Genomic DNA, 27,372 nt, shown 5'->3' on the forward strand with positions numbered 1-27,372 from the left:
TTTGAGTCCATGATCTTAACCTAACCCTAACCCTAAGCCTCCCTAACCCTCAGCACCGATAGCTCTGAGTCCAGTATCCTAACCTAACCCTCCCTAATCCTATCCCTCCCTAACTCTCAGCACCGATATCTTTGAGTCCAGTGTCTTGTTTCAAAGTGGTGAAAATGACTGACTCAAGTCCCCATCCTCATCAGTCTCATTTAATACATGCTTAAAATGCTCAAAATGATCATTAAAAAGTGGCCAATCAAGCGATGATTCCTTAGGCCAATCAAACGATGATTCCTTAGCCAATCAAACAATGATTCCCTAGTTGCCCATCAAGGTGTTTCTACTCTTAACAACATGATGCCTGATATTCCACAGCTTCAAAATCCAGGAGTAGTTACAGTTCTGTTGTCAATTCAAATGCTTGTCTTCTTTCTATTTTTTAAGGATATTATATATATATACAGTATATATATTAGCATTATATATGCATTGACGCTAATTTAGAGCGCCAGCTCACCGAAGGGCAATATAACCAAAGGGCCGGTTGTCAAAACTGTTAGTCCAAACGAGGACAGGCCAACGAGGACCGGTTTTAAAAAAAAAAACCCAACATGAAGGCTCCAACTCCAGACCAGGTTTGAATACATGTTCCTTTCTTTTCTTTTTCTTAATTAATGCTCTTGCTCCTCCTGTACCTGTCTGTTTTCATCTCCCTCTTGGCACCACCCTCTCCCATAGCCATTTATGCTTCCTCTCCTCTACTCTATTGCTCCCTACCATGACTACCATGACTAGCTTTAATAATTAACTTTTCTCTACCTTCTCCTCCCTCCTTAGCCCCCTTCCACCTTCCTCTATCTCAGATGATGACTTTGCCTCCTTCTCCTCCAATCCTGATATCCACAAACTCTTTAATACCTCGCCTCCTTCCCCACCCACCCCGTACTCACTCACCATCATCCTCTGCAACCCCTACTAATCTACACTCCTTCTCCTCCTTCTCACCCCTCTCAGACTCTGATCTTTGGTCCCTGCTCCAGGGCCACAAACCCACCACGTGTGACCCCCTCCCCACTCACCTCTTCCAGGCTGCTGCCCCTCCTCTACTCCCTTTCATTTCCTCTCATTTCAACACCTCTCTACTCTCTGTCTCCTTCCCCTCTGATTTCAAACAGGCCTGCATCACCACCATCTTAAAAAAACCCTCTTAATCCCTCATCCCTCCAGAACTACCATCCTGTCTCCCTTCTCCCGTTCCTCTCTAAAACTCTCGAGCGAGCGGTACATCGCCAGCTCTCTACTTTCCTGTCAAAACATTCTCTGCTTGACCTCTTCCAATCAGGTTTTCGTCTGGCACACTCCACTGAAACTGCTCTTCTGTCCATCACTAACTCTCTACTCTCTGCCTGTGCCGCCTCCCTCTCCTCTGTCCTAATTCTCCTATATCTCTCTACTGCCTTTTGACACAGTCGACCACTCTACTCTCCTGTCCTCCCTCGCTGACCTGGGACTCTCCGGCACTCTTCCTGTCTGGTTCTCCTCCTACCTCTCGTGCCGGGTGTCCTGGCGTGGCTCACCCTCTGCCTCTTGCTCTCCTTCTACAGGCTCCCCCAAGGCTCAGTCCTGGGACCCGTCCTGTTTTCTCTCTACATCCGCTCCCTGGGTCCCCTCATCTCCTCCCATGGCTTCTCGTATCACTTCTATGCTGATGATGCCCAGATCTTCCTCTCCTTTCCCCCTCTGACTTCCACATCTCCTCCAGTATCTCCACCTGTCTCTCGGCCATCTCCTCCTGGATGCACTCGCATCATCTTAAACTCAATGCTCATGTCATAACTCTCAACTATACTGGACTATATGGCACCCAATTGTATCAGTACTTGCATCATCGTATACTTGCACTGAACTGCTCCACACGTTTCTGTATTCTACTACTGCTCTTGATCCTAATTATATTTCCTCTATCTTGTACTTGATTTTTCTCTTAAAGGTAACCGTATTCACGTTTTTTGTAATTGCTCTTATTTGAAATGATTGTTATCCATTTATTGTACTTACTACTTGCTCTTAATGGAATTTACTGTTATAACCAAATACTTAAGCTTAACTGCTCTTAGTCGTAATCGCTCTCAAACATAATTATTTACTGTATTTTTTATTTTCTCTCATTTTAATTTGCTCTTACTATTGATTGTATTGTATTTTATAACTGCTATTATCTGTAATGTGATATTTTGTAATATGATACTTTGTAACAACTGTAGTCGCACTGGATAAGGGCGTCCGCTAATAAATAAATAAATAAATAAATAAATAAATAATATACACACAAAAAATAAGGCACTCCATACTGCCCTACTGCAATGTAAGGCCTATTGTTTTAGACTTACCTGGCAAAGAAGGAGGCAGCGGCGGAGGTTCCACTGGAGGGCACCCTGGAGACATAGCTGTTCTGTGAACCGGAGAAGCTGCACTGCGAGGGCCTGTCTGCATTGTGCCGGTTCAGAACAGCCTCGCTCAAGCCCTCCCGGCACTTCTCCGTCACCACTTGAGAAATCTGCAAGCAAACACAGCAGGGAGGAGTGAGGAGGGGCTTCCTGGGATACTACTCCAGGGTTTTGGGATGGTTCCCGTGGAAAACCGAAGTAGACACTATAAAGTAAAGTAGATTTAAAATCCTGCTTTAAAAAAATAATAAAAAAAATAACACTGAACTGATTTATTTGATTTTTAAACGGCTGGGTTTTTTGTTCGTGAACTTGTTTTTAGAATATCTTCTGTGTTATATTTGTGACTTAGATAAAACCTGCAAGCACAGAGCACAGAATGAGTCAAACACAGTATTTAATCCAGTATCAAATTAGGTATGTTAATGTGAACGTAACATTATTAAGCAGGTTTCATTCGACTATGAAGCAAAATTAGTTCATTATATAGGGTGATGCCACAGCTGTACACACTGTATATTGATGGGTGAGTGTGCAAGCACATACTGTTTGTCAGATGTATATGTTTTTTTCTGTTACCTTTCTATTTCACCAGATATTTCTACTGAAAGCAGTGGCATATAGAGAATGATCTCTACACATTCTCTACAGTCGAGAACTACATTCCTGATGGAACCATGTTTGAGTTCATAAATCACAGTAGACTTGAAATTGGTAATTTACTAACTTCAGCCTGTCTGTATCAATATATATATATATATATATATATATATATATATATATATATATATATATATATATATATATATATATATATATTTATTTATATATATATATAATATTATATAATAAGTTTGAGTAAAATGTAATGTAAAGAAAGCCAGGATTGACTGATTTGAGTGATTTGAGTGATTTAGCGCTCAGAGCTGTGGTACAAAGACTGGAAAACAACGGCTGATGACAGTTAGTCTCTATAATTGCCAGCTTCATTTAAACTTGGGCTCGGGCTCAGGCTCAGGCCTAATAATAGCTGCCGTTTTGGAGCTACAGTCGCGCTCACAAACAAATAAGGATGCAGCCTAGGGGAGGGGGTGGGGGTGTTTATGAGGGATGGAGGCCACTGAGGACTCTTCCACTTCTCAGTGCTTCTGAGGACAGCAGTAACGGTCAAGGTTGCCAAGATGTACGTTATGTTATCTAATGGCTTGTTTAAAATGCACACTGCAGGAATACCCGTCAAGGCACGGCTGTTCTGTTTCAGTCTGGTCTCAGGAGGCACAGGGCAGCAGACTGTGAAAAGGAAAATATATTTGCATGATTATTTGTTGCTACCTTAAATACTGTATGAAAACACACTGCTTGAGTTTGCTGGAGTAGAAAGATTAGAAAAGAACAAAATGGACCCACGTGCTGTGTATATAAAAATAGATTACATCACATTGCAAGCTTGTGAAGTAAAAAAGATATACAATTTATAAATGTTTAAATATATTGTATAGATTATATAAGGATTTAACCAAACCTAATTTGAATCTTTCTCACTAAATCTCTGATGAACTGGGGGAGGTTTGAAGGCCTGCTCTCAGGCTAGGCTGTCTGTCTTCTGTTAAATCTCCATTTTCAACAAAAGGACAATTGGGTTAAAAGGACCCCCCTGGTGTTCTTGAATTCAAAGAGACCTCCAGCTGGGAGCACAAGCTACTTTACTGTTTTGAGTAACTAAACTGGTCTAGTAGACAATCAGTCTCTCTTTGGACTGCACTTCAAAGACTGGATGTGTATTGAAGATATCTGTAACCATTCAAATATGGAGTGGCAGTCATCTGGTTTGCCATGCTTTGTCTAGAGGAAATGGGAGTAACTATGGATCTAGTAAAATGACCAACTCTGTTTATTTTCAAACTGCCCAATCATGGACCCGAATTTGGGAAAGATCTGCCTACTTTTGGAAGTTTTAAAAGGGTCTGTTTGTGAAAGAATCACTTGCTCTCCACACATGCTTTGAAAACTACAGCTTGTCACCTGACTAACTTTTCTGGAACACACCGCGGTTTGTTAGGAAAAACAGCTGCTTGTATCCAGCTTCCAAAACGACAGCCAGGAAATTATTTTCTTTGAGGAATCACAAGGAAAGGAAAACAGGAAATTATTTTCTTTGAGGAATCACAAGGAAAGGAAAACAATCTTTGGAAACAAATCATTTTAGAACATTTCAATATATTCTTCATCACAAGGAGTCAACATATCTGTCTCAAGACAATGTTCCAACTTCCTACTGAAAAGATTTATTGAATGTCCATGGTGCATAATGATATGATTAATTTGTATAAATGGTGCACAATGATAGGATTCGTTTGTATAAACGGTGCATAATGATAGGATTAATTTGTATAAATGGTGTTTAATGATAGGATTCATTTTTATAAATGGTGCATAATGATAGGATTAATTTGCGTAAATGGCGTTTAATGATAGGATTCATTTGTATAAATGGTGTTTAATGATAGGATTCATTTGTATACACGGTGCATAATGATAGGATTCATTTGTATACATGGTGCATAATGATAGGATTCATTTGTATAAATGGTGCATAATGATAGGATTCATTTGTATAAATGGTGTTTAATGATAGGATTCATTTGTACAAATGGTGTATAAATCCTATGAGATCTGAGTGAATCTCTGATTTACAGGTAATTCCTATCAGATCTGAGCAAATCTCTGATTTACAGGTAATTCCTATCAGATCTGACTGCATCTCTGGCACACAGGTAATTCCTCTCAGATCTGAGTGAATCTCTGATTCACAGGTAATTCCTCTCAGATCTGAGTGAATCTCTGATTTACAGGTAATTCCTCTCAGATCTGAGTGTATCTCTGATTTACAGGTACTTCCTATCAGATCTGAGCGAATCTCTGATTTACAGGTAATTCCTATCAGATCTGACTGCATCTCTGGCACACAGGTAATTCCTCTCAGATCTGAGTGAATCTCTGATTCACAGGTAATTCCTCTCAGATCTGAGTGTACAGTGCCTTGCGAAAGTATTCGGCCCCCTTGAACTTTGCGACCTTTTGCCACATTTCAGGCTTCAAACATAAAGATATGAAACTGTAATTTTTTGTGAAGAATCAACAACAAGTGGGACACAATCATGAAGTGGAACGAAATTTATTGGATATTTCAAACTTTTTTAACAAATAAAAAACTGAAAAATTGGGCGTGCAAAATTATTCAGCCCCCTTAAGTTAATACTTTGTAGCGCCACCTTTTGCTGCGATTACAGCTGTAAGTCGCTTGGGGTATGTCTCTATCAGTTTTGCACATCGAGAGACTGAAATTTTTGCCCATTCCTCCTTGCAAAACAGCTCGAGCTCAGTGAGGTTGGATGGAGAGCATTTGTGAACAGCAGTTTTCAGTTCTTTCCACAGATTCTCGATTGGATTCAGGTCTGGACTTTGACTTGGCCATTCTAACACCTGGATATGTTTATTTGTGAACCATTCCATTGTAGATTTTGCTTTATGTTTTGGATCATTGTCTTGTTGGAAGACAAATCTCCGTCCCAGTCTCAGGTCTTTTGCAGACTCCATCAGGTTTTCTTCCAGAATGGTCCTGTATTTGGCTCCATCCATCTTCCCATCAATTTTAACCATCTTCCCTGTCCCTGCTGAAGAAAAGCAGGCCCAAACCATGATGCTGCCACCACCATGTTTGACAGTGGGGATGGTGTGTTCAGGGTGATGAGCTGTGTTGCTTTTACGCCAAACATAACGTTTTGCATTGTTGCCAAAAAGTTCGATTTTGGTTTCATCTGACCAGAGCACCTTCTTCCACATGTTTGGTGTGTCTCCCAGGTGGCTTGTGGCAAACTGTAAACAACACTTTTTATGGATATCTTTAAGAAATGGCTTTCTTCTTGCCACTCTTCCATAAAGGCCAGATTTGTGCAGTATACGACTGATTGTTGTCCTATGGACAGAGTCTCCCACCTCAGCTGTAGATCTCTGCAGTTCATCCAGAGTGATCATGGGCCTCTTGGCTGCATCTCTGATCAGTCTTCTCCTTGTATGAGCTGAAAGTTTAGAGGGACGGCCAGGTCTTGGTAGATTTGCAGTGGTCTGATACTCCTTCCATTTCAATATTATCGCTTGCACAGTGCTCCTTGGGATGTTTAAAGCTTGGGAAATCTTTTTGTATCCAAATCCGGCTTTAAACTTCTCCACAACAGTATCTCGGACCTGCCTGGTGTGTTCCTTGTTCTTCATGATGCTCTCTGCGCTTTAAACGGACCTCTGAGACTATCACAGTGCAGGTGCATTTATACGGAGACTTGATTACACACAGGTGGATTCTATTTATCATCATTAGTCATTTAGGTCAACATTGGATCATTCAGAGATCCTCACTGAACTTCTGGAGAGAGTTTGCTGCACTGAAAGTAAAGGGGCTGAATAATTTTGCACGCCCAATTTTTCAGTTTTTTATTTGTTAAAAAAGTTTGAAATATCCAATAAATTTCGTTCCACTTCATGATTGTGTCCCACTTGTTGTTGATTCTTCACAAAAAATTACAGTTTCATATCTTTATGTTTGAAGCCTGAAATGTGGCAAAAGGTCGCAAAGTTCAAGGGGGCCGAATACTTTCGCAAGGCACTGTATCTCTGATTTACAGGTACTTCCTATCAGATCTGAGTGAATCTCTGATTTACAGGTAATTCCTCTCAGATCTGAGTGAATCTCTGATTTACAGGTAATTCCTCTCAGATCTGAGTGTATCTCTGATTTACAGGTACTTCCTATCAGATCTGAGTGAATCTCTGATTTACAGGTAATTCCTATCAGATCTGAGTGAATCTCTGGCACACAGGTAATTCCTATCAGATCTGAATCTCTGGCACACAGGTAATTCCTCTCAGATCTGAGTGCATCTCTGGCACACAGGTAATTCCTCTCAGATCTGAGCGCATCTCTGATTTACAGGTAATTCCTCTCAGATCTGAGTGCATCTCTGGCACACAGGTAATTCCTATCAGATCTGAGTGTATCTCTGATTTACAGGTAATTCCTCTCAGATCTGAATCTCTGGCACACAGGTAATTCCTCTTAGATCTAAGCGCATCTCTGGCACACAGGTAATTCCTCTCAGATCTGAGCGCATCTCTAGCACACAGGTAATTCCTCTCAGATCTGAGCGCATCTCTAGCACACAGGTAATTCCTATCAGATCTGAGCGCATCTCTGGCACACAAGTAATTCCTACCTGGGTTTTTTTATGTAATTGCAGCTTCCGTCAGCTTTATCACAGACCATAGTCCAGGTGCAGGAACTAGAAGCTGGAATACATTTCTCACTCAAAATTAAGAGACCAAAGAAAAGTTGTCTAGGGAGTTGTCTGAAGCAGTAAAGACATATGTGTGCCAGAGCGAGTCTGGTGGAGGAGAGAACAGGAATCAGGGGCTTTGATCACTTGTTCTCTACAATGTTGTATTACAAAGCGCAGGTTCTCCAGCTTGAAACAAACAGCTGATTCAAATCAGAAGTGCCACGAATCTTCAATAAACACTGCTGTAGCTGTGCCATGAATCTTCAATAAACACTGCTGTAGCTGTGCCATGAATCTTCAATAAACACTGCTGTAGCTGTGCCATGAATCTTCAATAAACACTGCTGTAGCTGTGCCATGAATCTTCAATAAACACTGCTGTAGCTGTGTGTGGCAAAGTGCCCCGCCCCTGTGTGCATTTGTGTGTTGTGTGTATGTTGCGTGTGTAAATGTTGGTGTATAGTCATTGGTACACGGGATATAAACGGGTCTGTGTTTCACGTGTATTTAAATAGTGTATATTTGTATTTAGGCACGGGATTGCACATCACGCACGTGCATTTAAAATATAATATGTGAACACGGGGTTTCACGTAATGAATTCACGTGCTGGGATTCAAGTGAGTAATTAATTAGTAATTGAATCCCAGCACAACAGTATATATAGATGCACGTTTCTTGCACTAAGGGTTGGTGTTCGGTGAGTGGAGAACGGGAGAGAGAGAAGGAGAAAAGAAAGTCTGAAGTAAAGTAATTAGTGTTATCTGCTCACCGTGTTTGTCCGTTTGTCTGTTCACTGTTTAGTCCGTTTTGTTTATATGTTTCTTTTGGCGTCAAGTGCCGTGTCCTGTTTTTTGTACTGTTAAACCCTTTTATTTGTTAAATAAACGCTGAGTGCAGCCATTGCACTCAGCTCCTCATCACCACCGTCTCTGTCTGTGTATTCCTGTCTGGTCTGACGCCACCCACTCTGGCCGTCTTTGTGACACTGTGCCACGAATCTTCAATAAACACTGCTGTAGCTGAGTGAAAAGCAGCTCTTAAAAAAACCACTAACTATATGATGAAAAAACCAATATATACTTTGTGGCAGGGTCTTTGGCATGTCTATACACACTGTATTCATTATTATACTATAAACTACAGTATTAGTGGGCATGTCTACCTACAGTATGCATACGTGTGTGTTTCATAATTTTGTAAGACTAGTTTCAATATTTTACCCCACATACATCTTGACATTTTAGATAATACATAATCCTGGGGTATTATTATTGTTTGTTTATTTATTTAGCAGACTCCTTTATCCAAGGTGACTTACAAAGATTAGGGTGGGTGAACTGTGCATCTGCTGCACAGTCACTTCCAACAACATTTCACCCGAAAGATAGAGCACAAGGAGGTTAAGTGACTTGCTCAAGGTCACACAGTGAGTCACTGAGTGAGCTGGGATTACATGCCCTTTTCTTTAACCACCAGACCACACAGCCTGTTGACAGTATTCAACATGCACTGCCCCCATGTGACTCTGTTGTGTGCAACATGGTAGGCAGTGGAAGTATTCCAGCCGCTAAATTTAGGAAATAAGATTGACAATGAAGACATTCTGTTTATTCATTCTTTCTCTTTTTATGTCATCAGTTTGCAGAGACATGCATCAATGAGATGTTGTACCATAATCAATTAACTGTCATTCAAAGATCGAGGCACAGTTCACAATTGTGGTGCAAGTCTGCAGTCACTCTGGCCCACTGCTCCAAAACAGGCCTCAAAAAACAGATCAAACCAGAAACACAGGGAACGAATGAGATAGTCTGGGAATCTGTATTACAAAAGAATGACATTAGGCATAGACCTGGGTCCAAGTAATGAGATCTGAAAAATGTAATGTGTCTAACGACAGAATATCTGCTTCCCACCCTCTGGAATGACCTTTTACAAATGAGAAGGCTAATGCTGTACCATGACATCTACACGTCTGAAAAACAGTCCAGTGCTTGTTTTAACACACAGCGCTTCAGCAGTAGTGCATGGGGTAGCAGGTAGTCCATTGAAACTGCAGAGTTCACCTTGTCATTTAAAGAAGCTGAGTTGGATCTGAAGCCAGTCCTAATCCTCACATCTAACCACCATTTGTTAATCATTAGTTGTTTAAAGCAGAAGATCTAATTGACATGCATTACCCCATACAGACTTGCGTGTGTGTGTGTGTGTGTGTGTGTGTATATATATATATATATATATGTGTGTGTGTGTATACATAAATAATGAACAAGAAATTGATAATTGATAAATTGAAAACCTCTTCTTCCCCCTTCTTCAGATAGCATGGTAGGAATACCTTGGTATATACTGTATACACAGTATTATATGTACTCGTATGTGTATATACTGTATACACAGTATTATATGTACTCGTATGTGTATATACTGTATACACAGTATTATATGTACTCGTATGTGTATATACTGTATACACAGTATTATATGTACTCGTATGTGTATATACTGTATACACAGTATTATATGTACTCGTATGTGTATATACTGTATACACAGTATTATATGTACTCGTATGTGTATATACTGTATACACAGTATTATATGTACTCGTATGTGTATATACTGTATACACAGTATTATATGTACTCGTATATGTATATACAGTATACACAGTATTATATGTATATGTATATACAGTATTATATGTACTCGTATATAACTATTAATGTACTTGTTTTGGGCCTTTGCTTCACAAAAGAATTATCAGTAGGCTACATCGATGATCTTTAAGTCTGTGGTGTGATGCTGTGATTACAAATGGTCTCCACTGTTGCATGTTTGCAAGAATTATCAGTGGACTTTATTTTATGGAAACACTGTCATTTTTATGGCTTTGAAAACAGTACTTTACTCCCTTTCCATGCCTGACACTTAGAGAGAAAATCTCCACCCATCGTTTATCTATGACAATGAATTGAGCTGAGCTGTGAAAACAGGCTTAATGAACCTCCTGTACCCAGTTGTTTCTTGCAGCCCTGAAGAGACTCTACAAGCTGGACACGACATGTCTTACACACTGTAACAACTTGCTAACATTTAAGGTTCATTTAAAACAGTCAGCTAAAAAGGAAGTGAAAAGGTTGGAGAGGCTGCAGAAGCGAGGAGGATGAAAGAGCTCAAACCTCATTATGGATAAAAGAATAATGGGCTTTTCAGAAAGCACACGTTTAATAAGATCATGCCAGGAGAAACGCCCAGTGCTGCAGCACTGCCAATGAGACGAGCAGAGAAGACCTGCAAAGCATTTGCCATCTGTTGTGTAAAAAGAAAAAAGAGGCATTCATTTCACATTCTGACACAGGCTCCTCCTGCTGCTTGAAGCACCATCACACAACCTCAATTACCCCGAGTCCTGGCATTCACTGCTCACCACGCCACCCAATTAAACAGGACTTCCAGTCACAAGCACTACCTTCGGAATCTGCTTTCTCAAGCAGCAATGCATTCCTAGGGTTTTCAGCACAGCCTCTGGCACCTGAATGCTGAAAGAGCACGTCAACAATTATTTATTTTCTTATCCAAAACAGATGACTAGACTCATTAGGTCCACTTACAAACTGTTAACACAAGGAAATCCTAACTGTTAACAGAAGGCAATAATCTTCCTATTGAGATAAATATCTTCACAACAGGGAATGTCAGTTGCCAGCTTCATAAGAACATAAGAAAGTTTACAAACGAGAGGAGGCCATTCGGCCCATCTTGCTCGTTTGGTTGTTAGAAGCTTATTGATCCCAGAATCTCATCAAGCAGCTTCTTGAAGGATCCCAGGGTGTCAGCTTCAACAACATTACTGGGTAGTTGGTTCCAGACCCTCACAATTCTCTGTGTAAAAAAGTGCCTCCTATTTTGTGTACTGAATGCCCCTTTATCTAATCTCCATTTGTGACCCCTGGTCCTTGTTTCTTTTTTCAGGTCGAAAAAGTCCCCTGGGTCGACATTGTCGATCTTATTGGACTGCCCAGTCCCTGACCACATTCCGGCGCCTCCTTAAGACTCACCTCTTCAAACAGCACCTGTACAACTCCTCTGTTGTATCCTGGGACACTATCACCCTTCATTTAAATATGCTTTATTTTGCTCTTATCTGCCCCCTATTTTACTGCATTTAATCCTGTACCTCAGAATATTGTAATCTGCCAAGTGTTTAATCTGTAGTATTTTGTACTTAATCATATCCTGATGTAACTATCACTATTTAATCATATCCTGATGTAACTTTCACTATTATCTGCTGTATTATTGAATTGTGGTTTGGCACACTTGAGAATTATTGTATTTCTTGTTCTTATTGTATGACTTATATTGTAACACTTGAATGTATTTGTATTTGCTTGCGATTGTAAGTCGCCCTGGATAAGGGCGTCTGCTAAGAAATAAATAATAATAATAATAATACCTTTTAGAATTTTGAATGCTTGAATCAGATCACTGCGTAGTCTTCTTTGTTCAAGACTGAACAGATTCAATACTTTTAGCCTGTCTGCATACAACATGCCTGGTCGCTCTTCTTTGCACTCTTTATAGAGCAGCAATATCCTTTTTGTAACGAGGGGACCAGAACTGAACACAATATTCTAGATGAGATCTTAATAATGCGTTGTACATTTTTAACATTACTTCCCTTGATTTAAATTCAACACTTTTCACAATATATCCGAGCATCTTGTTGGTCTTTTTTATAGCTCCCCCACATTGTCTAGATGAAGACATTTCTGAGTCAACATAAACTAGGTCTTTTTCATAGATTCCTTCTTCAATTTCAGTATCTTCCTGGCACTGGTGTATCTCAAGGTGAACTGAAAGCACAGGCTACACTAGTATTGAAAACAGCAGGATGGGGAATGAAAACATGGCAATTGCTTTGCATTAGGGAAACAGTTTGAAAGACTGAAGGGGTCGTATTGAAGTAAGTGTCATGCCAGTAAATGTGCTGCAGTGGTACTCCAATATATCCAGCAGCAATAGTTTTCTTTTTAGTCACTAGTACAAATATCTACCAACGCTCTGCTGGCTGCATGGAGGGCCTGCAGAGTGAAAAGAAGTGGTCGGCTGACAGCACACTCTTCGGAGGGCAGTATGTGTTCGTCTTTCGCCGCTCCCAAGTCAGCGCAGGGGTGGTAGTGTCTGGCAGTGTACCAGGGACCCTACCACTGTCTCCAGCTAGCTTTCAACCCAGATGCATTGAGTACTACTGGTTCAAACTCCTTCATTTAGCTCACTGAGTCTAGTGGATTTTTATTGTAAGATAACAAAAACACTTTATTCCATTATAATGCTCTATGAATTTCCATTATTTCACTTAGGGTTTATACTCGATGCTAAAATAATTGATGCTTTTGTCATTGAATAGTGTCATTTCATTTTTCATGTCTTGCCCTCTGTCTTGCCATGCAACTCCCTAAAGACAATTAAAAGAAACTACACTAGACTACAATTTAGATGTGTCTGTATGTATTGGTATGTATTAAAGAAACTACACTAGACTACAATTTAGATGTGTCTGTATGTATTGGTATGTATTAAAGAAACTACACTAGACTACAATTTAGATGTGTCTGTATGTATTGGTATGTATGAATTTTTTTCCTTGCAACAATAGGAGTTGATTAAAAGACCAGACAGTGACGAACAAGAAATAAAAAAAAAACAATAACCATTCAAAACAAATGTATGCTGTGGGCAGGCTGTCAAGACTTACTTGATAAGGGTAAAGGGTCACCCCATTGGCTCTTGACATAGACCAGGTCCCGTCCAGATACTGGTGTGCCTGAATGGGGCCCGAGCCCAGGATGTTGCCGTTGCCTGGGCTGCTTGCTTTCCCAGCATGCCCGGGTGAACCGTTCTTCTTCTCGATGCCCAGGCTATTGGGTTTGCTGGAGTGCTTGCCGGGCTGGAAGCTCATGTAGCCAGGGCTGGTGTAGGAGGCTGGGATGAAGGACCAGTCCCGAGGTCCCTGCAGGCCGCACATGCTGCGGGAGCCCCCTAGCGAGGGCATGTTGGAGGGAGGGGGTGACCCTGGCGAGGTGTCGCGTTGCTCCAGGGCGGCGGCCTGCTCTAGCGTCAGCACCATCTGAATGGCCTCCTCCTTCAGCTGGTTCAGGTGGGTGGCGCAGACGTCACAGCGGCTGTCCTTCTCGTTCCAGGCCTTGCGGGTGGTGTTGGGGACTTGGAGCTTGTCGTGAATCAGGGCAGAGAATGAAGGGTCCTGTGAGAGAGACAAAGGGATTAATGAGTGTAGCGCAGTGACACACTGAATGTGTGGATTATCTGTCATTACAGCAGTCCATGTTTGAGTGTAGCGCAGTGACACACTGAATGTGTGGATTATCTGTCATTACAGCAGTCCATGTTTGAGTGTAGCGCAGTGACACACTGAATGTGTGGATTATCTGTCATTACAGCAGTCCATGTTTGAGTGTAGCGCAGTGACACACTGAATGTGTGGATTATCTGTCATTACAGCAGTCCATGTTTGAGTGTAGCGCAGTGACACACTGAATGTGTGAATTATCTATCATTACAGCAGTCCATGTTTGAGTGTAGCGCAGTGACACACTGAATGTGTGGATTATCTGTCATTACAGCAGTCCATGTTTGAGTGTAGCGCAGTGACACACTGAATGTGTGGATTATCTGTCATTACAGCAGTCCATGTTTGAGTGTAGCGCAGTGACACACTGAATGTGTGGATTATCTGTCATTACAGCAGTCCATGTTTGAGTGTAGCGCAGTGACACACTGAATGTGTGGTCCCGATGCAATCTGTATTATGGATCATGGATTTGTTCTGGAATTCGCAGTGCTAGATATCAACATGTTCTCCTGTTAGAAATATGCTATGAGTGTTTATTTGTTTATTATTATTCCTTTGGTTAGTTTGTTTTATATGTGCTGTCACTATGATTGAGTGCCTAGTGACCAGGAATGTGGGTCTCCAAGGACACACGAAAAAATATGAGATCTCAAAGATCTGCTTGGGTGTGAGTCACCTTGGTAACAGAAAGCCCCAGGCACACCTTTACATTAAACAATACAAAACAATACAGATTTTAGGGTATTGTGTTTATTTGCTTTACTGTATTTCCTGTAACTTAAATTGCAGGAATACACTATACCAATAAAGACATCTAACCCATTGATTTTATTCTTCATTTTCTTGCACAGTGCACACATGCTGTAATAGATAACAGTCAGCAGATGTTTGCAGAGGGAATCGTGGAGCTTAAAGGACTTTAGCAATCCAATGTGTATACACTGCTCATACTTACATTCACTCTTTATGTACGGCTGATATGTAATGATTCATATTCCTAAGGCCCATATCTCTCCATTCAGGTCTCCCGCAATTTAGAAATGCTATAAAACTGACTGAACTGAGACAATATCTACTGCAGTGAATTATAATCCATCTGTATTAGGCACTGTTTATAATCCATGAACAGAACCACAGAGAAGCCTTCATTGATTTATGAATCACTGCAGTTTTCGGAATAGCTCCGGCTCATTTCCGTCATTCGGGAAACCAGTTTAAAAAATGCAATGGGTTCTATTTGAGCATTTCGCTGGGAGCTTTCTGGAAAGCAATTAACCTTGATACAGTATGTCTCACCTGAGGAGACACAACACATTGCCTAGGCAGTTCTGCATGGTATAAGGTTTGTCTTTGTGAAACCCTGCTTCACATGGTGGTGTGGCGACCGCCACATAAATGATGTTAAAAATACATCATCATCTGTTCTTTAATTAGAATGGATTATACCTGGCCAGGTTAGAATAAATTGTTCATTTCTGCCTTGTTTATTAGCCTATCTCCCGTTTGGCTTAGTTGTCCAGGCTTGGGGGGGATTCATCGGGGTTCATTTTATTTCTTTTTTCTATGTGAAGGCTCTTATATTCTGCCAGTTACGGTAATTGTTTTAATTCAATCCACCTGGGTTTCATTGATAAAGAGCGTATTGTGGGAAATGAGAGGATGGCCTGAAAGGAGAGCTGAGTGTCGTTTGCAGTTTTGTTGCGGTTTCTTTTTTGCTTTTTAAATTATTTAAGCTTATCTAGAAACGATGTAACATTTTTTATGGAGTGTCACTGAGCTAATTGTCCCGAATACAGCTTTGGAATACCGTTCGTTTTATATGGATTATTTGAAACTGAAGAAAACAGATCGATTTACGTCCCGGGAACAACGCGCAGCCGGTCCTCGGACACACGGCAGGAAGGGGTGAGACGGTCTGGTAGACTTTTACTTTTTGTGCTGGACAATGCTGGATTACAATTGTTTTTTTTTCTTCATAGTACTATGGGCGTTTATTTTGATACTTTATTTTTCTCTGGAATATGTTTTTTTGCAAGTTTGTTTTGTTTTGAAGCAAGTTTGACTTTGTTTTTTGGATTGACTTTGTTTGGTTTGTTTTTTTTCTGCAATAAGGAACTTTATAACCGCATTAATTTACATGGACTGTTTAATTTTTGTTAATACTACTTCATTGTGTTTCAAGCTGTTTTTGCGAATCGGTTTTACCAGTAATACCCAGGGTTAACAGGGTCATTTTGACTGTTTACTGTATTACTTGCTGTTTCACTGCCAAAATATTTATATCAGTGTATACACTATGCATTCTATTGTGCTATGAGGTTTCTTAGAGCAATGTTTAAGGTATATTTTGCTTCCTTTGTATCGACATTGTACTGTTCTACAGTTTTTTGCCACTATAAAAAGGTTACTGAAGATTATGACACTCTTACCCACGAACTTTTGGTCCCATTATTTGCTGTCAATCAGTCTTTAATTATCTGTTTTTGAAAACAGTTAGTCTTGGCTTGTGTCTTAAAAGTCTGGTTGTTACAGTGGTGTCACAGTTTTCCACCAGTATGAGTCTGAACCCTGTACCTGTACCTGGACTCGATGAAAATGCAGCACTTTACAAGTGCTGTGTCCCAAAAGGTTCATCTCCATGGGATTCCAAGTTCAGCGATTGGTCACCATCTGGTGCACAATCTAACAGCAGAGTTACCTTAAGAAACAGTCTGGCTGTGGCAACCAACAAGGCACATGCCTCACATTGAAAAAAACAGAGCATGTGTAAAATAATTTCACTTTCACAGTGCCTTTCCATATAAACTAAAGAACAATGGACGCACTTTGCTCCTTTGTGAAACACAGTATACAAATGTTGAGAAACACGGCACATTCTGCTGGTGAGCCCCTGCATGCATTTTTTATAAAATTAGTTTTAGTGCCATTCCTCCCTGTGACAGGGAGACCCTGCCACTGGTTCTTGGATGCATGTGTGCCTTTGTGGAAGCAGCTTAGACGCGCAACAGGTGACGCGTTGCTAAGGAAATAATTGAGCAGGTGGGCTGGCCCGGCACTGAGCAGATCGGAAGGTCCAGATTGGCTGGGGGGTGAGCCCGGGGAGGCTGCACCGAGCTTGAGGCTCAACCCGGGAGCTGAAGCTATGGATCCAGCACAAACCCTGGGAGCATCTACCCCTGCACACGACCACACCCAGGAGAGCGTCCGCTCCGCAGGATTAACTACTACGGAACCCTTCAACTGCAAGACGGTGCTCGTGAAACCATTGCCCAGCCAAGGCTGTGTGAAGAGGCAGGAGTTGCTGTGAGAAACCGGGACTCCGAGCCCAGAAGTAGGTTAGTTTAGGGGATGTTGATCCCAAACAGTATAGAGAGGGTTTGCATAGAGTAGTAGGTTCCTGGAGCAGAACATTCCTTTTAGTGGGTCTAGCACTCACCATTTGTGTGGCAAACCTTTATTTTTAGCTTTGTTTTCTTTTCTTTTCTTTATTAAATGTGACACTAGGGCTACCATTGCTGGTACCCTACTGTCATGACTTGTGTTGCTCTGTGTCTGCCTCAGTATCGTTCAGTGACGACCCACACATGTAACAAACCCTGTTACACTCCTGTATCATGTGAAATCATTACCAAGTGTGCAGCTCCCATGAACCTAAATGGAAATCTGGAAACTGAAGCAGGTACAGCTCAGGCAGACGTGAGCTCCCATGAACCCAGCTGATTGGAAATCTGGAAACTGAAGCAGGTACAGCTCAGGCAGACGTGAGCTCCCATGAACCGAGCTGAATAGAAATCTGGAAACTGAAGCAGGTACAGCTCAGGCAGACGTGACCTCCCATGAACCCAGCTGAATGGAAATCTGGAAACTGAACGAGGTACAGCTCAAGCAGACGTGAGCTCCCATGAACCCAGCTGAATTGAAATCTGGGAACTGAAGCAGGTATAGCTCAGGCAGATGTGCGCTCCCATGAACCCAGCTGAATGGAAATCTGGAAACTGAAGCAGGTACAGCTCAGGCAGACGTGAGCTCCCATGAACCCAGCTGAATGGAAATCTGGAAACTGAAGCAGGTACAGCTCAGGCAGACGTGAGCTCCCATGAACCCAGCTGAATGGAAATCTGGAAACTGAAGCAGGTTATTCACAAGATGCTTCATTTGTGGGAAAAACTCAACATTACTCACTTAGTTTCTAAATTCCAAGACTCTGGGTTTAAATATCATGTTGACATGTTGGTTATGAATTAGTAGTGGTTAGAGCTCTGGCCTCTTGACCGGAGGGTTGTGGGTTCAATCCCCAGTGGGGGACACTGCTGTTGTACCCTTGAGCAAGGTACTTTACCTAGATTGCTCCAGTAAAAAACCCAACTGTATAAATGGGTAATTGTATATAAAATAATGTAGTATCTGTATAATGTGAAATAATGTGTAATATGATATCTTGTAACAATTGTAAGTCGCTCTGGATAAGGGCGTCTGCTAATAAATAAATAATAATAATAATAATGAACTGGCTTATTGTGAGAAAATATTCATTTCTAGAGGTCTATTCAATTTAAACAGCAGCAGACATATATAAATATATAACTAAAACATCACACATCGAGTAAGTCTATTTCTGTCATAGAAATATGTAAAATGCCAGAGAGGGAGCTATTTAATTTTTTTTTTTTTTTTAAACGCAATATTTTATATAAATCCCCTCGAAATGTTTCTTAGTTTGAATTCTTGTCTTTAGTTTTGTAAAGAGATTCTTTTGTTACTTAAGCAGCACACCATGTGAAATTCCGCTACACAGTGCTTAAGATAAACTGATTGCACCCTCTCAGTGAGACGCCATCAGACATACTACTCAGGAATAAAACAAGGACATGAAAACAACCAATATTGTGGCACATTGGGTTTTTCTATACTGATAGAGTTAATGTTATGTTGAATCTGTAGCAAATGATTGTTTGTGATGGTCACAGATATCAACAGAAAAACAGAAAAATGCTAATTGTTCTCTCTCTGACTCACAGATTTGAGACCTGGTTTGTTTTCTTGCCACTGATGTCTGTCTAGAAATCAAAGCCTTCAGCTAAAACTGTCAGTCTCAGAGCAGGAAGGAAAAGACAATGAAGACAGGTTAGAAATGATGCTGAACTGCATCACAGAAGAGACACAGATTCATACTGAACCTCAATTGAAAAGCGATGAGTAGCAATGAAGACAAGTTAGAAATGATGCTGAACTGCATCACAGAAGAGAAATGGATTCACACTGAACCTCAATTGAAAAGCAATGAGTAGCAATGAAGACAAGTTAGAAATGATGTTGAACTGCATCACAGAAGAGAAATGGATTCACACTGAACCTCAATTGAAAAGCAATGAGTAGCAATGAAGACAAGTTAGAAATGATGTTGAACTGCATCACAGAAGAGAAATGGATTCACACTGAACCTCAATTGAAAAGCAATGAGTAGCAATGAAGACAAGTTAGATACGATGTTGAACTGCATCACAGAAGAGAAATGGATTCATACTGAACCTCAATTGAAAAGCGATGAGTAGCAATGAAGACAAGTTAGAAATGATGCTGAACTGCATCACAGAAGAGACACAGATTCATACTGAACCTCAATTGAAAAGCGATGAGTAGCAATGAAGACAAGTTAGATACGATGTTGAACTGCATCACAGAAGAGAAATGGATTCACACTGAACCTCAATTGAAAAGCAATGAGTAGCAATGAAGACAAGTTAGAAATGATGTTGAACTGCATCACAGAAGAGAAATGGATTCATACTGAACCACAATTGAAAAGCAATGAGTAGCAATGAAGACAAGTTAGAAATGATGCTGAACTGCATCACAGAAGAGACACAGATTCATACTGAACCTCAATTGAAAAGCAATGAGTAGCAATGAAGACAAGTTAGAAATGATGCTGAACTGCATCACAAAAGAGACACAGATTCATACTGAACCTCAATTGAAAAGCGATGAGTAGCAATGAAGACAAGTTAGATACGATGTTGAACTGCATCACAGAAGAGAAATGGATTCACACTGAACCTCAATTGAAAAGCAATGAGTAGCAATGAAGACAAGTTAGAAATGATGCTGAACTGCATCACAGAAGAGACACAGATTCATACTGAACCTCAATTGAAAAGCAATGAGTAGCAATGAAGACAAGTTAGATACGATGCTGAACTGCATCACAGAAGAGAAATGGATTCACACTGAACCTCAATTGAAAAGCAATGAGTAGCAATGAAGACAAGTTAGAAATGATGTTGAACTGCATCACAGAAGAGAAATGGATTCACACTGAACCTCAATTGAAAAGCAATGAGTAGCAATGAAGACAAGTTAGATACGATGTTGAACTGCATCACAGAAGAGAAATGGATTCATACTGAACCTCAATTGAAAAGCGATGAGTAGCAATGAAGACAAGTTAGAAATGATGCTGAACTGCATCACAGAAGAGAAATGGATTCACACTGAACCTCAATTGAAAAGCGATGAGTAGCAATGAAGACAAGTTAGAAATGATGCTGAACTGCATCACAGAAGAGACACAGATTCATACTGAACCTCAATTGAAAAGCGATGAGTAGCAATGAAGACAAGTTAGATACGATGTTGAACTGCATCACAGAAGAGAAATGGATTCACACTGAACCTCAATTGAAAAGCAATGAGTAGCAATGAAGACAAGTTAGAAATGATGTTGAACTGCATCACAGAAGAGAAATGGATTCATACTGAACCACAATTGAAAAGCAATGAGTAGCAATGAAGACAAGTTAGAAATGATGCTGAACTGCATCACAGAAGAGACACAGATTCATACTGAACCTCAATTGAAAAGCAATGAGTAGCAATGAAGACAAGTTAGAAATGATGCTGAACTGCATCACAAAAGAGACACAGATTCATACTGAACCTCAATTGAAAAGCGATGAGTAGCAATGAAGACAAGTTAGATACGATGTTGAACTGCATCACAGAAGAGAAATGGATTCACACTGAACCTCAATTGAAAAGCAATGAGTAGCAATGAAGACAAGTTAGAAATGATGCTGAACTGCATCACAGAAGAGACACAGATTCATACTGAACCTCAATTGAAAAGCGATGAGTAGCAATGAAGACAAGTTAGATACGATGTTGAACTGCATCACAGAAGAGAAATGGATTCACACTGAACCTCAATTGAAAAGCAATGAGTAGCAATGAAGACAAGTTAGAAATGATGCTGAACTGCATCACAGAAGAGACACAGATTCATACTGAACCTCAATTGAAAAGCAATGAGTAGCAATGAAGACAAGTTAGAAATGATGCTGAACTGCATCACAGAAGAGACACCGATTCATACTGAACCTCAATTGAAAAGCGATGAGTAGCAATGAAGACAAGTTAGATACGATGCTGAACTGCATCACAGAAGAGAAATGGATTCACACTGAACCTCAATTGAAAAGCAATGAGTAGCAATGAAGACAAGTTAGAAATGATGTTGAACTGCATCACAGAAGAGAAATGGATTCACACTGAACCTCAATTGAAAAGCAATGAGTAGCAATGAAGACAAGTTAGATACGATGTTGAACTGCATCACAGAAGAGAAATGGATTCATACTGAACCTCAATTGAAAAGCGATGAGTAGCAATGAAGACAAGTTAGAAATGATGCTGAACTGCATCACAGAAGAGAAATGGATTCACACTGAACCTCAATTGAAAAGCGATGAGTAGCAATGAAGACAAGTTAGAAATGATGCTGAACTGCATCACAGAAGAGACACAGATTCATACTGAACCTCAATTGAAAAGCGATGAGTAGCAATGAAGACAAGTTAGATACGATGTTGAACTGCATCACAGAAGAGAAATGGATTCACACTGAACCTCAATTGAAAAGCAATGAGTAGCAATGAAGACAAGTTAGAAATGATGTTGAACTGCATCACAGAAGAGAAATGGATTCATACTGAACCACAATTGAAAAGCAATGAGTAGCAATGAAGACAAGTTAGAAATGATGCTGAACTGCATCACAGAAGAGACACAGATTCATACTGAACCTCAATTGAAAAGCAATGAGTAGCAATGAAGACAAGTTAGAAATGATGCTGAACTGCATCACAGAAGAGAAATGGATTCACACTGAACCTCAATTGAAAAGCAATGAGTAGCAATGAAGACAAGTTAGAAATGATGCTGAACTGCATCACAGAAGAGACACAGATTCATACTGAACCTCAATTGAAAAGCGATGAGTAGCAATGAAGACAAGTTAGATGCGATGTTGAACTGCATCACAGAAGAGAAATGGATTCACACTGAACCTCAATTGAAAAGCAATGAGTAGCAATGAAGACAAGTTAGATACGATGTTGAACTGCATCACAGAAGAGAAATGGATTCACACTGAACCTCAATTGAAAAGCGATGAGTAGCAATGAAGACAAGTTAGAAATGATGTTGAACTGCATCACAGAAGAGACACAGATTCATACTGAACCTCAATTGAAAAGCGATGAGTAGCAATGAAGACAAGATAGAAATGATGCTGAACTGCATCACAGAAGAGACACAGATTCACACTGAACCTCAATTGAAAAGCAATGAGTAGCAATGAAGACAAGTTAGATACGATGTTGAACTGCATCACAGAAGAGAAATGGATTCACACTGAACCTCAATTGAAAAGCGATGAGTAGCAATGAAGACAAGTTAGATACGATGTTGAACTGCATCACAGAAGAGACACAGATTCATACTGAACCTCAATTGAAAAGCAATGAGTAGCAATGAAGACAAGTTAGAAATGATGCTGAACTGCATCACAGAAGAGACACAGATTCATACTGAACCTCAATTGAAAAGCAATGAGTAGCAATGAAGACAAGTTAGAAATGATGCTGAACTGCATCACAGAAGAGAAATGGATTCACACTGAACCTCAATTGAAAAGCAATGAGTAGCAATGAAGACAAGTTAGATACGATGTTGAACTGCATCACAGAAGAGACACAGATTCATACTGAACCTCAATTGAAAAGCGATGAGTAGCAATGAAGACAAGTTGGAAATGATGTTGAACTGCATCACAGAAGAGACACAGATTCATACTGAACCTCAATTGAAAAGCGATGAGTAGCAATGAAGACAAGTTAGATACGATGTTGAACTGCATCACAGAAGAGAAATGGATTCACACTGAACCTCAATTGAAAAGCAATGAGTAGCAATGAAGACAAGTTAGATACGATGTTGAACTGCATCACAGAAGAGAAATGGATTCACACTGAACCTCAATTGAAAAGCGATGAGTAGCAATGAAGACAAGTTAGAAATGATGTTGAACTGCATCACAGAAGAGACACAGATTCATACTGAACCTCAATTGAAAAGCGATGAGTAGCAATGAAGACAAGTTAGAAATGATGCTGAACTGCATCACAGAAGAGACACAGATTCACACTGAACCTCAATTGAAAAGCAATGAGTAGCAATGAAGACAAGATAGATACGATGTTGAACTGCATCACAGAAGAGAAATGGATTCACACTGAACCTCAATTGAAAAGCGATGAGTAGCAATGAAGACAAGTTAGATACGATGTTGAACTGCATCACAGAAGAGACACAGATTCATACTGAACCTCAATTGAAAAGCAATGAGTAGCAATGAAGACAAGTTAGAAATGATGCTGAACTGCATCACAGAAGAGACACAGATTCATACTGAACCTCAATTGAAAAGCAATGAGTAGCAATGAAGACAAGTTAGAAATGATGCTGAACTGCATCACAGAAGAGAAATGGATTCACACTGAACCTCAATTGAAAAGCAATGAGTAGCAATGAAGACAAGTTAGATACGATGTTGAACTGCATCACAGAAGAGACACAGATTCATACTGAACCTCAATTGAAAAGCGATGAGTAGCAATGAAGACAAGTTGGAAATGATGTTGAACTGCATCACAGAAGAGACACAGATTCATACTGAACCTCAATTGAAAAGTGATGAGTAGCAATGAAGACAAGTTAGAAATGATGCTGAACTGCATCACAGAAGAGAAATGGATTCACACTGAACCTCAATTGAAAAGCGATGAGTAGCAATGAAGACAAGTTGGAAATGATGTTGAACTGCATCACAGAAGAGAAATGGATTCACACTGAACCTCAATTGAAAAGCGATGAGTAGCAATGAAGACAAGTTAGATACGATGTTGAACTGCATCACAGAAGAGAAATGGATTCACACTGAACTTCAATTGAAAAGCGATGAGTAGCAATGAAGACAAGTTGGAAATGATGTTGAACTGCATCACAGAAGAGACACAGATTCATACTGAACCTCAATTGAAAAGCGATGAGTAGCAATGAAGACAAGTTAGATACGATGTTGAACTGCATCACAGAAGAGAAATGGATTCACACTGAACCTCAATTGAAAAGCAATGAGTAGCAATGAAGACAAGTTAGATACGATGTTGAACTGCATCACAGAAGAGACACGGATTCATACTGAACCTCAATTGAAATGCGATGAGTAGCAATGAAGACAAGTTAGAAATGATGTTGAACTGCATCACAGAAGAGAAATGGATTCACACTGAACCTCAATTGAAAAGCAATGAGTAGCAATGAAGACAAGTTAGATACGATGTTGAACTGCATCACAGAAGAGAAATGGATTCACACTGAACCTCAATTAAATTAATGATACAAACAAAATGAGTTTATTCTTACTGTAAAAACTCTGAATGTCAACTTTTAGCAACACAATTCTCAGCACATAATGATACTGTTGCTCTGTCCTAAACAGCTAACACCAGCTCATTTTGAAATGTATTTTTTACCTGCAGATTGGGAGCAAAGCTAAAAGGGTTCTGAACATTGCTGAAGCAAAACAAAATCCTGTGAAGCCTGGCTCAGAGGCAACACAGAACCTGCCTCAGCAGGTGTGTCTCACACTGTGCTAAACACTCTCGTGCTCTTTCATTCCCTGCACAGGAGTTCATTTTGGACTCTCGTGCCCTTTCATTCCCTGCACAGGAGTTCATTTTGGACTCTCTTGCTCTTTCATTCCCTGCACAGGAGTTCATGTTGCGTGGACTCTCGTGCTCTTTCATTCCCTGCACAGGAGTTCATGTTGAGTGGACTCTCGTGCTCTTTCATTCCCTGCACAGGAGTTCATGTTGAGTGGACTCTCGTGCTCTTTCATTCCCTGCACAGGAGTTCATGTTGAGTGGACTCTCATGCTCTTTCATTCCCTGCACAGGAGTTCATTTTGGACTCTCGTGCTCTTTCATTCCCTGCACAGGAGTTCATGTTGAGTGGACTCTCGTGCTCTTTCATTCCCTGCACAGGAGTTCATGTTGAGTGGACTCTCATGCTCTTTCATTCCCTGCACAGGAGTTCATTTTGGACTCTCGTGCTCTTTCATTCCCTGCACAGGAGTTCATGTTGAGTGGACTCTCGTGCTCTTTCATTCCCTGCACAGGAGTTCATGTTGAGTGGACTCTCATGCTCTTTCATTCCCTGCACAGGAGTTCATTTTGGACTCTCGTGCTCTTTCATTCCCTGCACAGGAGTTCATTTTGAGTGGACTCTCGTGCTCTTTCATTCCCTGCACACAAGTTCATTTTGGACTCTCGTGCTCTTTCATTCCCTGCACAGGAGTTCATGTTGAGTGGACTCTCGTGCTCTTTCATTCCCTGCACAGGAGTTCATGTTGAGTGGACTCTTGTGCTCTTTCATTCCCTGCACAGGAGTTCATGTTGAGTGGACTCTCCTGCTCTTTCATTCCCTGCACAGGAGTTCATGTTGAGTGGACTCTCGTGCTCTTTCATTCCCTGCACAGGAGTTCATGTTGAGTGGACTCTTGTGCTCTTTCATTCCCTGCACAGGAGTTCATGTTGAGTGGACTCTCCTGCTCTTTCATTCCCTGCACAGGAGTTCATGTTGAGTGGACTCTCGTGCTCTTTCATTCCCTGCACAGGAGTTCATGTTGCGTGGACTCTCGTGCTCTTTCATTCCCTGCACAGGAGTTCATGTTGAGTGGACTCTCCTGCTCTTTCATTCCCTGCACAGGAGTTCATGTTGAGTGGACTCTCATGCTCTTTCATTCCCTGCACAGGAGTTCATTTTGGACTCTCGTGCTCTTTCATTCCCTGCACAGGAGTTCATTTTGAGTGGACTCTCGTGCTCTTTCATTCCCTGCACACAAGTTCATTTTGGACTCTCGTGCTCTTTCATTCCCTGCACAGGAGTTCATGTTGAGTGGACTCTTGTGCTCTTTCATTCCCTGCACAGGAGTTCATGTTGAGTGGACTCTCGTGCTCTTTCATTCCCTGCACAGGAGTTCATGTTGAGTGGACTCTCGTGCTCTTTCATTCCCTGCACAGGAGTTCATGTTGAGTGGACTCTTGTGCTCTTTCATTCCCTGCACAGGAGTTCATGTTGAGTGGACTCTCGTGCTCTTTCATTCCCTGCACAGGAGTTCATGTTGAGTGGACTCTCGTGCTCTTTCATTCACTGCACAGGAGTTCATGTTGCGTGGACTCTCGTGCTCTTTCATTCCCTGCACAGGAGTTCATGTTGAGTGGACTCTCCTGCTCTTTCATTCCCTGCACAGGAGTTCATGTTGAGTGGACTCTCATGCTCTTTCATTCCCTGCACAGGAGTTCATTTTGGACTCTCGTGCTCTTTCATTCCCTGCACAGGAGTTCATTTTGAGTGGACTCTCGTGCTCTTTCATTCCCTGCACACAAGTTCATTTTGGACTCTCGTGCTCTTTCATTCCCTGCACAGGAGTTCATGTTGAGTGGACTCTTGTGCTCTTTCATTCCCTGCACAGGAGTTCATGATGAGTGGACTCTCGTGCTCTTTCATTCCCTGCACAGGAGTTCATGTTGAGTGGACTCTTGTGCTCTTTCATTCCCTGCACAGGAGTTCATGATGAGTGGACTCTCGTACTCTTTCATTCCCTGCACAGGAGTTCATTTTGGACTCTCGTGCTCTTTCATTCCCTGCACAGGAGTTCATGTTGAGTGTGCTCTCATGCTCTTTCATTCCCTGCACAGGAGTTCATTTTGAGTGGACTCTCGTACTCTTTCATTCCCTGCACAGGAGTTCATTTTGGACTCTCGTGCTCTTTCATTCCCTGCACAGGAGTTCATGTTGAGTGGACTCTCGTGCTCTTTCATTC

General features: G+C 40.9%; 1 protein-coding gene across 1 annotated transcript in view; it reads right to left on the reverse strand.

The window, feature by feature from the left end:
* Positions 1 to 27,372, reverse strand: part of LOC117403026 (kinesin-like protein KIF26B) — a 189,288-nt gene that overhangs the window by 98,884 nt on the left and 63,032 nt on the right. Inside the window, exons 3-4 of the mRNA XM_059023479.1 lie at positions 13,533 to 14,039; positions 2,382 to 2,548 (exon numbers count right to left, since the gene is read on the reverse strand). Coding sequence (XP_058879462.1) covers positions 2,382 to 2,548; positions 13,533 to 14,039 — 674 coding nt within the window. The remainder of the gene's footprint in view (positions 1 to 2,381; positions 2,549 to 13,532; positions 14,040 to 27,372) is intronic.

The sequence above is a fragment of the Acipenser ruthenus genome, chromosome 5 (genome assembly GCF_902713425.1).
Source record: "Acipenser ruthenus chromosome 5, fAciRut3.2 maternal haplotype, whole genome shotgun sequence".
Lineage (NCBI taxonomy): Eukaryota > Metazoa > Chordata > Actinopteri > Acipenseriformes > Acipenseridae > Acipenser > Acipenser ruthenus.